Here is a 15,586-nt window from a genome sequence, read left to right as displayed (position 1 = left end):
CTGTCCTCCCCCAGGATCTGTCTTTGTCTGCTTCATCCTTCTGACTTCTTTGTTTCTTCTCTTTGATTGGGCTCTGGATTTTCTTGCCTTCCTTCCTACTCAAGACTGAAAACATTTTACAGAACTCCCAGAGGCAAAAAGCACAGAGAATTTGTCATAGATTTCTCAAAATGTTTGCTTTATTTTAACATACCCTTAACGTCTCATTGTGACCAGGACGGTGCTAAGTGTTCCTTTCATAATTTAGCACAACAAATAATTTCGTGTGAACATAGTGTTGCAAGATTAAAAGAAGAGCACCAGTTTGCCTGCAGTGAAAGCCCGTATCGGCAACATTTAGCTATGGTAAAGCTGTTTCCACTCACTGTCTGTCACAGACTTCCAAACAAGAGCAGCACATTTAATATAGCAAAGTAAATAGTCTTATTCAAAAAGAAGAAAATGTTCTTGAGGAAACACTGGGGCAGCCAGAAGAGGGAGGTGACAGTAGGTCTCCATCTCTCTGTTGTTAGTTGCCCTTGATCCAAACTCTCCTAACTGTGTAGTGTCATGAGAAGAGGCTAAAAACACCCAAGAAAGGTATTTTAAGAGTAAGTCATGACAGAATTGCCTTACAGCCCTTATGGGAACATGAACAGGAAACACACCTTCTACAATGTTTACTAGCTCAAGGAATGCTGCAACAGAGTGCACAAATTCTTCCAGAAGCTCAGTACCCATGCCATACACAAATGTAGAAGAAAATCAGTTATAGGGATGTTTAATGGCTAATAGGTTTATTTTTCAGACAAGCAAAGCATCCAATGTTTAAAAAAAAGTAATAATAAGTGACTGGGGTAGGCCTGATTATCTCAATTAATTTGGACAGAAAATAATTCAAGTTTTGATGACAGAAGAATCTGAGTCCTTTTCTCAACATATTGAAGTTAATGGCAAACCCTTTAATCTTGATCACGTTGCAACGTGCAACTAATTCCTGACATGCAACTTGGATGACATACTATTGATTAGTCTGCAGGGCACATTCAACAGTAGAGTTGATTCCTTTTGATTTCTCTTGCATGCTTACATATTTGCTTTCCTTCCCTGCATATGAAAAATAAGGATAAAGAGAAGTATTTAGGCCTTCAAGAACTAGAAGCACATTTCACTGTCATTTTAAGACAACTTTTATTTAGCAGGCTACAACTCCGGATTTTGTTTCGGGTCATTGATTGAAATCCAATGCAATAAATCCATACAGCACTAATTGTTAGTGCAGGCACAAGACATTAAGCAAGAAGGATTAAAGACTGCTCAAGCATACCAGAGCTGTTTCCAACAAGACAAATTACAGCTATTATTTTATATCAATGAACTATAATAATCTTGAATTCCCTGCACTGGAAGGAAAATTTGTGATAATGAACTCTTCTCTTATCTACCTTACCTTCTAACCTGCAATAATCAGGCTACTTCTTCCATAAAGAAGGGGACGTGCCTCACGTCAGCTTTGCTAATATGAATTTATTTAATCAATTAAATTTTTAAAATCTGTCTTCCAAACATGACATTTTTATTATGATTAATGCTCAAATAGTGCTGTTTACCATGGAAACCTAAAAAAAAAAAAAAAAAAAAAAAAAACCACAACTATAATTTAAAAATATTTCTTACAGGAGTTAATGCTTAGAGTTTAGAAATAGGGAATAACGAAGCCTGAATGCACCACTCACCCTTTGCACAGCTGATCTTTGCAGAGCAGAGAGTTTTGACTAGCGTAGTTGCTGTCTGGTTTCTTGATATATATATATTTAATCAGATTCACCCCTAGCTTTCTATGCTACTGTGAAGCTGACTCCTCTGCAACATCTCAGGCTTGTTCAGCATTTAAGTCCCACCTGGGTGGGAGCAGCCTGAAGTTCTCATTTTGAACTAGCAGGAGGTGATGCTGGATGAAAGCAGGGGTAATCCTCACAGCATGCAATTCAGAAGCATTTCTAAGCAGGTCTCAAAAGATGAAATCAGCTGAAGAAACAGATCATCTAGAGGTTGATCCTGTGCTATTCGGTGTTTAAAAGACTATCTGACTGCCTCTCCCACTTGATCTGTGAGGCAGGTGTGGTGTGCATTGCTCAGCGTAGGTCTGGCATGGCACCGTTGCTCAGCTGCACAAAATAAGAGCTGTGAAGGCAGCCATGCCCACCCCAACACCCTTGCTTACCAGGCTAATGTTCTGCTTTTGTGGTAAAAGACACATATGGTGCTTTACATGGTAACCTCATAAGGGGAAAAACAGCCAGTCTCCTTTTTGTTTATTAGCTACCTGGTTATACAGTCCCATCAGCTCCATTTGCTGATGGGCATCGTGAGGAATTGGGGGGCACTGGCCCCCTGCTTCCTCCAGCACAGCCCAGCAGCCCAGTTCTACACCACACAGCTTCTGTGTAAATGCTACAGCTACCCAAAAGAGGCTTAGTCTGTAAGGAGGTACTCTAAAAATTACACTGCTTACTGATTGTGGATACTAAGGCACTTCTTCCCTTAAAAGTTAGTTACCGTAGGAAGAGGGAACATGTACAGAGGCTTATGAGACATTGTGTTTGTTTATTAAGCAGGATCATCAGGAGGAACCACATGCTTTCCATAACAGTGATGGTCACTCTCCTCTATCTCTGATCATTACCCTATTTTTCCATCCTTGACTACTTATCTTGGGTGAAACAAGCATAAAAACGAAACCATTCAAAAGGAGGAGCAAGAGCAGCCACACCATTATGTTGGGGTTTCAGTCTCCTGGACAAAGAAGCTGAGGTCCTTTCAAGCAGCAATCCACTCCTCTATCTCCAGCTGACACAGGTACCACCCAGCTCCTCTTCATCCTCCACATGGATTGTATTTCACAAGTCCCTACAACCATTCTTGTTCTCCTGCATCAGTTCTTACTGGGAGGTACAGTGACGTGGACCAAGCCTGCTTCACCAAATTTTGAACTCAGATGTTTCACTTATAATGGTTCACAGAACAGGATGCTAAACCACAGACAAGAAAATAAAACACAATACCAAGGTAGGTAAGTGCTGCTTACCTGAACAGAAAGCTGCTTTAACTTCTAGAAAGCAGGATGGGGCCAGGGAGGCGGTTGTCATGAAGCTTCAGGATGCCCTTCATACCCTTTCTGTGGCACCCTTTCCAGGGACAGCTGATTAAAAGAGGCAGTAGGCACTTTTAAACGGTGTCACTTACCATTGTCATCACATCCTGGAGTTAGAGTAGGCAAAAAGTAAATTTTATTTGGCTTTTGAAAATAGGTACTGACTGGGCTGCTGAAAGAGCAAGCAATCAGTACGTGCAGTAATTATGCCCCCCTCTCCTATTCTTGCGCTCTGTCTTGCAAGTTATTTAAGCATTCATTTCTACAATTATTGACTCTGCTAATGTGATTTATTTCAGAATTAACAAAATAATGATTTTCCAGGATCTCCATCAGTCAATCAAGACTCCTTGCTATCTTGACAAACTACCACTGCTGTAGCTTTGCGTGACAAGAGCAGATGGAAGAGAGAGCCCATCTTTTAGATTTCCTCAATTTCAAGACCAGTTGGGCACAAAGCAGGCCAGCAGTGTCTCGTGAGAATGAAGCTGAAGGTAAGCAGTGTGTTAACGACACACACAGGGATGGCCAAGTTCCCAGAGAACAGCAATGACACTTGCTCTTTGATGAAAAAAACTAGGGAGATTCTTTATCAATTACTGCAGAGAGGCCCTTAATTAAAATAAATGAATAAATAAATAAAAATAAAAAGCCATTATATGTAACTAGTTATGACTCAAGAAGTCCTCAAAATCTAAATGCTTTCTGGCTTAATTAAGGGGACTAGGAAACAGTATTTAATACATTTATATGTATATTTAAAACTATCTAGTAATAGTCTAAATCAGCAAAATGACAGCTACAAATGGCAATTTAATCATTTTTAGGGTACCACAGTACATAGAAATAACATGTGAAAGACTTGCAGCGTAAATTGGTGTAACTTTTTTTATTTCAGTGTCTCCCTGAAGATGTATGTCCCACCTTTCTGAAAGATATTCTACATCAAAGTAAAGTCATAAAGCCGGAATGTACATTCATTTAAGGCTATCACATACACTAATTCTGCATTTAATTTGTTGTTCATATTCTCTTACAGTTTATTCTGCCATTTAAAAAAAAAAAAAAAAAGCATTACATATTCTTTCACATCTTAAAGTGATGTTTTTGTCAAAATTTGAAACTTGACCATCCATTAAACCAGAGTCAAAAGAACAGTCTTTATTTCAACACACATAACTGTTCAGATAAACATGAAAGTGTCAGCCAGCAAGTGGCCTTACTTTATATGGATATATTCCTTCTAAACAAAAAAGTTCAGTGTTGTCAAACTGATATACAAGCAATGAAGATGCATTATTCACCCAATTTCAATACAACTGCTTACAAACGGGAGTCAGAAAACATTCAGTATCAACACACAAGATAAGAAACACTGTGATTAAAAAACAAAACAGCCAAACAAGCAAGACATCTAAGTGACTAGGCAGAAAATATATATATTCCTCAGACTGGAATTTACCACACCATGGATATATAAAATCTTTTGCTTACAGCCCAGGCCTTGAACAATCAAGAAGCCAACATGCAGCATCTCTTCTTAATGTAAGCTTACAAATACCGCACAGACTATGACCTTATACAGCTTCCAGGGCAACCTGTTGTCTTTTGGAAAGGACAATGTATGAATTTACCAATAGATTTGATGCTGTTAACAATCCATCTGGCTTCTAAAACTGAACACTCTTCTTCAGTTCGTTGTAGTTTATATGAATAACAAAATAACTTTGAACAATATCCATGTGCCATCAAGCATGGACAAGCAGACCATATTATTTATTTGCTATTTTACTGCCATCATGATACAAAGACTCTGTATGCAGCTCCAGGTATCAGAGTTAGAACATCATGTCATCTAGTCCATCCTCCATAAACTTCTTGTAAATTGCCATAAACTTTGCTACAAATGCTTCAAGATGATAAATGGCTTTGCTGCCCAGTTGCAAGCGGTGTTCGTAGAAGGCTGCCATTTGTGCAACTTCTCCTTTCAGTTGTCCATCACAGTTATTCAAAAGCTCTGACAGAAGACCCTAAAAGCAAGACAATATTCAAAAAAATTACTCTTTCTGTTAAAGAGGATAACCTCAATTTTCTGGAAATAGCTAAGCAAGTGACCGTCAGCTCAGTCAAGAATTTAACAGAAAAGATGTTCAAGAATCATTACACCACCTCTGTGACAGAACTAGATTGATGGAACTGTGTCTCTTCAGAATATTCTTCCGGGATAAATAATTCATGTCAAAACAGAAGTTAACTGTTACATTCTTAGACAAGAAAAATCTTATAAGGGAACTACTCATGCCTTAATGATGAAAATAAACTAACTTCAACTCCAAATGCTATAAACTCTACTTGCATGCATGCACACCACTATAAGGAGAATTTTACGAAGACACAGGTTTGTTAAAATTACTTATTTCCTATCTTGACATCACTGATCAAAAGGAGTAATATAAGGTGTTGTTAACAACAAGGAAATGGCTTAAAGGCTATATATACACATTTATGTAAAAATACAGACATACAAAATACTTTACAACTACTTCCACCATGACAAAAGAAAAAACACACTATTTTTGGTTAGGACAAAAAAAAAAAATCACTGCAAGTCCATTTCTATTAAAACCTGGGATTAAGTGAGAAGTATCTCTAGCACGTTTCAGGTTTGTGAAGTAGGCAGAGGACACCTTTGACTTGAAGACAAGAGTCCTCAAACAGGGTAATACAGGAACTACTAACACACCATAGGCAAGAAAAGTTAAAGATAAGTCACTACTGCAACTGTCACAAAGAAGAAGTCAATGTGACAAAAAGATTTTGTCTATGGCAATATCCACCCAGGGTAAATTGCAAACATTATCTTTAACCTTCACCTTTTGTTCTGGTCTGGGTTTTATTTTGTTTGTTTGTTTTTTCCCCTCTCCTTCCAGCATCTTTTCACCCTGACTAAAATAAAAACACGTGCCCTATTCTTTTGTTTGTTTGTTTTATAATATAACAAGATTTCTGCAGAAACATGCTGCTCTACTTTCCTTCATTAACCTTTCCAACAGGACACAGCAAATACTGAACATATAACAGAATTTTCACAAAAGAGAACAAACTGAATCAAAACTAGCCCATAAAAATACACCTATGCTTCAGTACAGAAAATGACAAATGACCTGGTAAATCTTCAAGGGGACAAAGCATGCCCTCGTTTGGTTTTACTCAGCTATAATGTTGCTGTCTATGATCACAAAGTAAAGTTCAGTATACCCATTCAACAGAGGTCTGCACAAGGAGTGTTGTGATAAAAATACACTAGTTACAGAACAGAATCTTCCTGCCTCAAGATCTACACTACTCATAACCATGTTCCAATATATATTTAGACATGAACATAACAGTCCAGTAGATACACTCAGGATCCTGTGAACTGAATGCTATGGAACAGCGTTTGCAGGAACAACGTCTTTAGCTACTGATTTAAAAAGATGACGTGGACTATTCTGGTTACTTTAATAGGAAGAAACACCGAAAAGAAAAGCATCTTGAAGTTACTAACATTTATTTGGAAAGAACACAACCTTCCTTCTATATTTGGGTATTTTTGATTTTTTTTTTCCCATTTAAAAACAGATATTCAGTGTTTATATCTCTATCACATTAAGAGCGAGATAGCTGAAGTACCTTCATTATAATCTCAGGAGGAATACAGTGTGTTAGGAGTTCATAAAGCCGTCCACGAACCTCTAAAAGCCTGTTGGAAAGACGACAAAATATCAGACTTATACTCACAAAGCATGCAAATTTTCACTATTTGTGAAATATGCCTTAGAGAAGAGAACAAAAAAGAAAAAGGTCAACCCATGCAAAGCATTTTTTTGTTTTTAAAACCAGAAGCATTGCATGTCAGATAAGTTCCCATTCACGAGCTGCATATCCCCTTTTATTCGATATACTATATGTGAACATAGTTTATTTAATTTTAGTGTATCTACAACAGCTAATCTAAAAGCTACAAGGCTATTAGAATTTGTCTTAGGCTTATTTCTCTAATTCTTCTTCGTATCTAAGTTTTTATTATTTATGCTTAAGACTAGTGAGAAGGTACCACAAAACTGAGTAATCACAAGACTCATTTATACTGCTTTTCTGTGGTCATCATGTCAAGTGTGGGCAAGATGATCACGTGGTAGAAAATGATCCAATTATCAACATTGGATACTGAGAGGCTACAGACATTTGATTTCTATACAAGATTGTCAATGACATCAAGTAATACTCAGAGTGGCCTAAAAGAAGCAGGCTGCATGTATGAGACACAAGGTGGAATAATAAAGAGGGCATATCCCACCGTGCTTGAAAATGAAAGTATTTATTTCTCACTTCATCCTAAACTCTTTCACAAAGTCACGTTATGCTAGAGGTGATGAAACAAAAGCTTTAAGTATGACAGTAAAAAGGACAGCATAGTACTCAACTAAGCTTATGCTCACTTTTGATAACAAATCTGTAACATATTATACAGAAAGGGCAGAGAAATGGATAGTTCACCATTAAAGTGAAGACCAAAAACCACCTAAAGATTTAACCAAAAAAATGAACATAAAAGATTTGAGTTGAAAGAGACCTGGAAAGGCCACAAACTTTCAAGACACTACGTAATTCCTGAAACACATATGTCTAATTAAAAGTTTGATGCAACTTAACCTCACTTCCAAGCCTTCCCAAGATGAACATCATGAAAAATGTTACTGCTTTCTTCTTAAGTCTTTCCACATCTGCCCACTCTGTTTTAAGTCTCACTGCTTCCATACATGTCAAGTTCTCTAGATGTCTCTGATCATTTCTGGTCATCTCCTCCAGACTTGAGAATTTGCCTAAAACCTTTCAGTGTGGTGCTTAAAAATAGTTAGACCATTTCAAAACAAGCCTCACTACTGCTACGTGAACAACAGAGACTTACTCCAGTGTCACGCAGGCTGTATTTCTAATCTTGAAATCCACTAAGCTACGAACTCCAGTAAAATATCATAAAATTACAAATAACTGAAGATGGCATGTTTTTAACTACGGCATTTCTTATAATCAAGAAAAAAAAAATAATATACATACATAATTTATAAATGTAAGCATGTTTACCCATCTACCTTTGTGGTGTCTGTTGGCTGACAATAGCATTTGCAGTTTCTCTCAAATAAACTTCCCAGTCCATTTCAGGAATGTCTTGATCAGCAGTGAAAGGATACCTACATAATGATGATGATAAAGCAAACTGTCACCTACTCGGAACAAGGATACAGAAGTTGATTTCTATGTCTAAAAGCATAGTTTACATTAATATTTAGCAGTCACTTACTGTTGTACTCTGCAAGACTCGCACATAAGCAGTGCTTTCCGAAGATTCCTGCCAGACTTCTCTGCAAGCCTTTGAGCCAGTTCCTGAGGAAGAGTCAGGCCTTCCTTCTTACACACACTGGACAATACATTACAGATCTAGATGGGAAACAGCACAGAGTGCAACATTCAGCAAACAGTTCAGCACCAACAGGTTCTCCTACTTGAGAAATTTCTGAACCAGAGATGGACCACTCTTTCAAGTGATGTGCTTGACAAGTCACCCACCCAAACTAGGTCACCCAGTGAAAATACAACATTTCAGAAGCCCGCAACAAGAACTCATCTGGCAAGAAGTTTTAAAGGATTTATTTCGGCTTCTGTTTCAACATACATCTTCAATGCTGGGAGCAGGCACTCGGATGGCCAGGCATCTGCTTTGGATAGGTGCTATGATTTTTGAGATGGAATTGCAGCACAGGATCAGCCTGCAGGTTGCCATGTACTTCTCCATTGTTCTTCTCAAAGCATGCTGGGCATCTTTAGTCAGTTTGTCGACTTCTGTTAACAGCACCACTGAAAAAGGGTAAAAAGAAGTGTACATTTTTTTTCCATATCAGATTGCCTTAATAAAATGAGTACTTTGACATATAAGTGATAATATTAAAATGAATTATGCAAGCAGCACAGTTCCACAGACAAGAAAATAAGGCAAGATTAACACAATAAGCATGCCTTGTGTAGTCTGCCACTCCCTGATACTCTATACTTATGTACTAGAATGTCCATTTCTAGAGTAGGGCCTGCAACGCTTCAGTGCCAAGTAATTCAGGTAGATGTAGAAGCTTTCAACCTGATAATAAGTGTAATAACTTCTTACAGGAATTCTAAGTAAGAAATGCTAAACTGATTTATGGCATAAGGTTATATAAAAACCCACACATTTCTTGAAGACTGCCCTCAACGTATTTTATATTAAGAAGCTAACATCTTATCTTAGCAAAGGAGTGGCAGAAAGCTGCCTTTTTACAGCAGATGCAGGGCCTTTCCATGGTATTACAAAGAAAAAGATATATTTCAATAATGCTTTGGAACAATCAAGAGACACTCAATACAAAACAATTAATTTTTGTAGCTACTTTCTGCAGATTCAGTCACCTGAAATCTCAGAAAAAAAAGTTTCAGAAGTACTTTGTTTTTACACTGTTTTTACTCACCTTTGAAGTCACGCTGAGTACTTGTCTCAAGCTGTTGGGATTGTGCTACTGTCTTCAAGAGTTCCTGAATTACCACACGGTCATTATTTCCAGCATCACTGCATCAAGAGATTAAATAGAACTTGTTTTAAAACAACATCTTTACACTGCACAAAAAAATACATCCTCCTAAGCAGCCTTTTGGTCAACTGACTATCCAAGAATGACAGGAATTCAGAAGCTGTTGAGATTAGAATTAACCTCAACACACACATTTGGTTAGAAGTTACCTTCCCAAGTAATAAAAAAACCCAAACTTTGTGAAGGCACAGCTGGATTAGTCACACTGTATTTGGAAGTAGCAAAACCGTTGTCAAATGTTTTTATCAACTTACTAAAACAAAACCCATTTTTCTGGCATAAGAAATCAAAACTTTTGTCACCTGCAACTTGGACACATACACTTAGTGCGAACATTTTTGCCCACCATCATGGAAAGAAAAAGTGAGTCTAACCACACAGTAGGATGCCTGACTCAAAGGACTGATGTAAACACTTTATTTTTCCCTTAGAACTAGATGTCATGCTATGAACAAACCATATGCTTAATGCAAATTTGAATGGCAGACAGTGAAGTTATAAAAAGTTACTAATAAAAGATTAATACTGAGATACCATTAGAGCACAGCTGGCAGGCTTGTTTTTCTTAGAAGGCAGGAAAACAAGAGGAAATACATGCTGATCTCCTTCCTGTCTCTTCTCTGTACTACCCCCTCACTGGCAACTGCACAGCTTTCTTAGCCCTTAAGTTAGTAGCTCAGCTAGCTTGAGTCAGATTTGACAGCCACTGGGGTGACTGATTTGGCAGCTGTGTTACTGAAGCAGCAAAGAAGGGAAGGGAAGAAAAAAAAAATCCTTTGCCTCTTCAGACTGTTGTCTTCATAGAAGAAGCAGCTCTGAAACATTTCACTGGCAACCAAATAAAAAAGACATTCGTCTGTCCTGCCTGAGTCACCACTCAACCCAACCTTCCCCTTCTTTGCCAAGGAGAAGGCAGCAGAATGGACAGAAGCATCACATTAACTCAACGTTCACAATCTGCTGAACAGGCTATGCTGACTGTGACTGAAGCACCTACTCAGTCCAAGAGACCTGTCCTTCAGCAAGGGAGCAGACTTATGATTACAAAAAAAAAAAAAACAAACAAAAAACTAGTTCTACTCAGTTACATCAACTTTTGGAAATGGAAAACAGTTTCCTAGTATTTAAAGTATTTTTTGTAGTAACAGAGAATCCAAGGTCATAATTTCATGGTGATGGATTATCCTTGATACTACACAACCACAGCAAATATTCCAGGAAAACAATGAGCAGAGGCAGAATTACCACACAAATGTGCTTTTTACCCTTCTTTATTCTTTCACTACTCACTTACTCAGGGTACCCCATTTTAGAATATCTACTTGAGCTATTCAAGTGACCAGGAGACAATGTTTTGGAATTCAGATGATAGAACCATTCTTTTTCCTCCAATCTAATAAAGTTCCATAATAAATTCAATGCCTGTAGAGTCCTATCCCTTCCCAGGAGTTAATTTCCTTTCCCTGATAGCCATTTATCACATTCCATGTTACCAACAATGAACCACATTATTTCACTATACTATTATTCTATCAAAATTCACAAATCATACTGATGAACATTAACCAGCACATGCAGGTTCACTGTCTGGTCAGACATAAACATGACAGTGACAATTATTCCATCGCTTAAAGCCTGTGAACCCACATACTAATAATAAAAAACCTACAATAGTGAAATTGCTGCATATTTAAAATAAAACACCTTTTTTTAAAAAACGTTTCAAACTGAAGCACTCTAGAGAGTAACAGAAGTATCAGTCACATTAGGTTGTCAGAGCAGAAGATTGAATATGAGACCTTTTAAATCACCAAGATGATATATTCACTATTACCGTTTATTCTTAATTATACAGTTTATTAGTAAGAAACCTCAGCTTTGTTTGAGGCCACACCAGAATACCAGCAGATATCCGCTGATCAATATATAGAGACTAACAGCAAAAGAAGCTTTTAAAGACCACGCTGTATGATAGAAACAGAGCAACATGTGAAGAGATTTACTGGTAAGCACAAAGCTACAAGTTACTTCAGGATACTTGCTGTCTTATAGTTTTAACTCAGACAGCAAAGCCACCATAACCAAAACCTACCAATGCACAAAGACATTTACTGTCTTGTGATTTAAAGTAACATTAAAGGGCTTCAGGTAAATACAAGTATTTACTTTGGGTCAGCAAACTATCATCAGCAATTTCACAACTGTCACAGGAGACATACAGCACACCTTTACAGCTTCTGCCACTTAAATCAACGTTTGACTTCCCTCATAACAGGACTCCCAGGATTTAGTGAGTGCTTTTTGTTGTTGTTCCTTTGTTTTTAAAACTCTATGCTTTACGCTATTTTAAACGAGTTATGATGTAAACCTTGCTTGCTTTCAAGTTACTTGGTTTTTGTATTTTTAAGAGAAGTAATAATTTTGGGTTGTTGGTTCCAATAAAGTTCTCAATTGCAACCCAAATGGCTAAACTTATGAATCCAGAATTGTTCCTCAGTACCCAGTCCTCTACATCTGCATGCTGATCCAGCTGGTTAAGCAGAACATTACTGTTTTAATTATACAGCAATCCAAATGTTTGTTCATTTAGAGCTGTTCAATTAAAGATCCTCTCCCTACCCTCATGTGCTGCCCAAACCTACAAGCCAATATCTAATTTGTTCAGGCAATAAATTGGGCTATCAGGCCATTATATCGCTCAAAACCACTTGCAATACAGCTAGTGCCTTATATTTAAAGTGGGAATTTCTTTTTTTTTTTTTTTTTTTTTTTTAACTGGACACTTACCTTGGGTTAACTTCAAGGTGATAATTGCTTGCAATCGTGCTAATTTCTATTTTCTTTTTAGAAGGTGCCTGTGTAGAAAGTAACCATGTTACATTTCAGAAAGAGTTCTGAAATCAGAAGGAAATATCAATCTTACAGATTATAACTAGCTAGGTCATAGGAAAACTGTTAAGTCCTACAAATAAAATAACCACTCGAACACTAGCCTTAATGCATCTCCTACCCCTCACTACCCACCCTTGAAGGAGAAAAGGAGTTCTGAGATATCAGCTACCCTGTTAAACAGAAACTGGGGCAGGTGGGTTGGAATTGGACAGTCTGTAAAGTCTCTTTCAACCCAAGCCATTCTGTGATTCAAATACTAATAGTGATTATAGTGTAATGGTGATTATTAAGGCATACTACATTTACTGAGTTTTGTATCAAGGAATGTTATTACTGGAATCAGTAATTCAAAATAAATTATATTTTGTCCACATAGAGAAACACTTTGGAGAAAAAGCTTTGGACAAGCCAGAAAAAGCTGCATAAATACAGCAATATTTATATAACCCATGAACTTGGGTCTCAACAGTGCATATACCCTATATTTATACCATCCAGTCTATATATAACCAGTAAATATACATTCTTAAGTTTAAATAAAGGCCTTATAAGAGAAAGATATCAGTATGCATGTATCCATGGTGCTTCACAGGGGACCTTTCTTTTTTTTACCGTTATGCTCTGATGCTCAATCCTCAGTTTTTCCACGCCTGGACCATATAACTCCCGTAACAGACACATTATCCTCGTCTTCTTTCCAGCGCCTGACGGTCCATACACCAAGAGATGGGGGAAGTCACCACACTGAACCTGAACGCGAAGCAGCAAGATTTGTTAACCACAACAGTTATTTTTCTTAGGTTAAAATTTATGATTTATATAACTTCTCACTGAAGTTTATATGAAATGACTTTTTGAGGTATTGATGTTACATACTAGTTAAATTATGAACTGATGAAGTTCATCAGAAGAAACTCCTTTCCTTCAGTAATATTTCATTTGGAAGATATTTGCCCCTCAAAACAATACATAACCCCATTTCACTAGAAACACCCCCCAAAAAGTAAGCATTTGCTTCCAGGGTGACAACTTAGGGCTGAAATACATATATATACACACAAACACTTCTGGTGCGTATGTACGTGTATATAAGTTCCTCCTTATACACTATACGCTCTAAAACCTTTAAATATGACCGGATTAATTAGCTAATTAGCTGTTTAACCGCTGTCTGCGCGAACGGGCGGGCCGGGTCTCGAACCCGCGGCGCGGGGTCCGCGCCCCCCCCCCGCCCGGCCGCCCCCTCACCAGGCAGCGGAGCTGCGCGGCCTGCTGCCGGTGGAAGTCCAGGCGGCCCAGGCTGCCGGGCCGGTACTTGTCCACCCACAGGCTCATGGCGGCCGAAAAGACCGCGCACACCCGGCTCCCAACCGCCCTCTACGGCGGCTGCCCGGGGACAAGCGGCAGCGGAGGCGAGGAGGAAGGGCGCTGCTGCCCCTCCTCTTTCCCCTCCCCTCATTTTGGGGGCTATTTCACCGCCCTGAATGATAATTTTTTGCCGTCGTGCCCTTCTGGGGTTTGTGTGTAAAGACATGAAGGCTGTGCTCCTGCTCGCCACAACTGCAGTCGTTAGTCATTTAGAATCACAGAATGGGGGTGGAAAGGACCATAAACATGACCCAACTCCGAGCACACCTCTTGCTGCCTGTGGCAGGCTCGTTTTGTTCACAAATCATACACAAACACTTGTTTTAGGGGGTGCTGTCCCCCCGCAGCAGGCTTAGCAGAAAGCATGTCTGAAGGGAGAGCTGTGATCCGCAGCCAGCAGCGGGAGGCGAGGCAAGCTGGTGGCGAAGGAAGCAGCAAGGAGCAGGCAGAAAGCTGCCCAAAAAGCTTTCTCAGCTTGCCCTCCCTGCCCCTGACCCGGAGCAGACAGAAAAGAGCCCCAAAGGCTTCCTTAGCCTGCCCTCCCTGCCATTTCCCCAATCCATCTGGCCTCTTGACCCCTGCAGATGGCGGGCAACAAGAGGCCGGTGTCCTGCGTCGGGGGAACATACGCTCCTCCGCCGCTTTGCCTCGCTCTGTGCCGTCCCAGGCTTGCAGACTCATTACGGATCAGTGGGTTGCCCATAATCGATGTGCCACACTTCGAATTTACAAGCTAAGCGTGTGGCTTTATTAACAGAACGCCCGTCTACAAGAGGAGGTCTTATTCCGACTCTATATGGTAGCCCTAATAAATGATAGTGCACAAACGATTTGAAAGTAGAAAAATTAAAAGTCATAAAGCATCGCTGTACACATGCATAGGCTAAAATGTGTCAGCCTGATTTTTGTACTTAAGTAACTTTTGTGAAAAAAATACTTTAAGAGTTCATGTGACTTCCTATTTTATCAGCTCAATGTTTACATTTATTCACATAGTCAGAAAGCCATAAATACAGGTAATAGCTTTGTTATCCTTAATATTCAAGTTACTCATAAAGGTCATATAAATCTAGTGGGAGCAAAATAAGAACACATCAACTAGTAAAGCTAGGTGTTTCTGAAACATTGTGTACTCTCGTAGACGGTCATGAATCAGTTTTATTTGCAGATTGCCTTGAATTAAACAAAATAATAATAACTTTATACTGCTTTGTCAGCACCATCCTTGTACATGACTGAGCTTGTGAAAGCTGCAGCTGCAATATCTGGCCTGTGTGTACATTTGAGTCCCTTTCTTCTGCCCAGCACCACAGTGACCAGTTCCTTTGCCTTTTTCTAAGTTTTCATTTTGTGGGTCTACAGTGTTTCTCATGTGGCTGTCCTCTCCCCTCTCTTTTTCATGAGTGCTTAATTTCCCTTGTTGTTCCCTTTGGTTAGTCATATTTACAACTAGCCTTTACAAGCTTTTTCAGATCCTTTGTTCATTTACCTCAATTTTTAATAATTTCTGAGTGATGTGTTATTCTTGTGTCTA

The 15,586-nt window shown here is 38.8% G+C and overlaps 1 protein-coding gene across 1 annotated transcript; it reads right to left on the bottom strand.

Moving 5' to 3' along the window:
- Nucleotides 1-4,268: 4,268 nt before the first annotated feature.
- RFC3 (replication factor C subunit 3) lies at nt 4,269-14,053 on the bottom strand. Its single transcript, XM_082756681.1, has 9 exons — nt 13,933-14,053; nt 13,297-13,434; nt 12,580-12,647; nt 9,673-9,770; nt 8,850-9,031; nt 8,478-8,614; nt 8,269-8,367; nt 6,806-6,875; nt 4,269-5,163 (listed from the first exon to the last, which is right to left on the bottom strand). The coding sequence occupies exons 1-9, from the start codon at nt 14,017-14,019 to the stop codon at nt 4,972-4,974; spliced, it is 1,071 nt and encodes a 356-aa protein (XP_082612807.1). The 5' UTR covers nt 14,020-14,053; the 3' UTR covers nt 4,269-4,971.
- Between the last annotated feature and the right edge of the window lie 1,533 nt (nt 14,054-15,586).

The sequence above is a fragment of the Aythya marila genome (assembly GCF_965140915.1).
Source record: "Aythya marila genome assembly, chromosome: 1".
Taxonomy (NCBI): domain Eukaryota; kingdom Metazoa; phylum Chordata; class Aves; order Anseriformes; family Anatidae; genus Aythya; species Aythya marila.
This window is presented reverse-complemented; position numbering and strand designations above follow the sequence as displayed.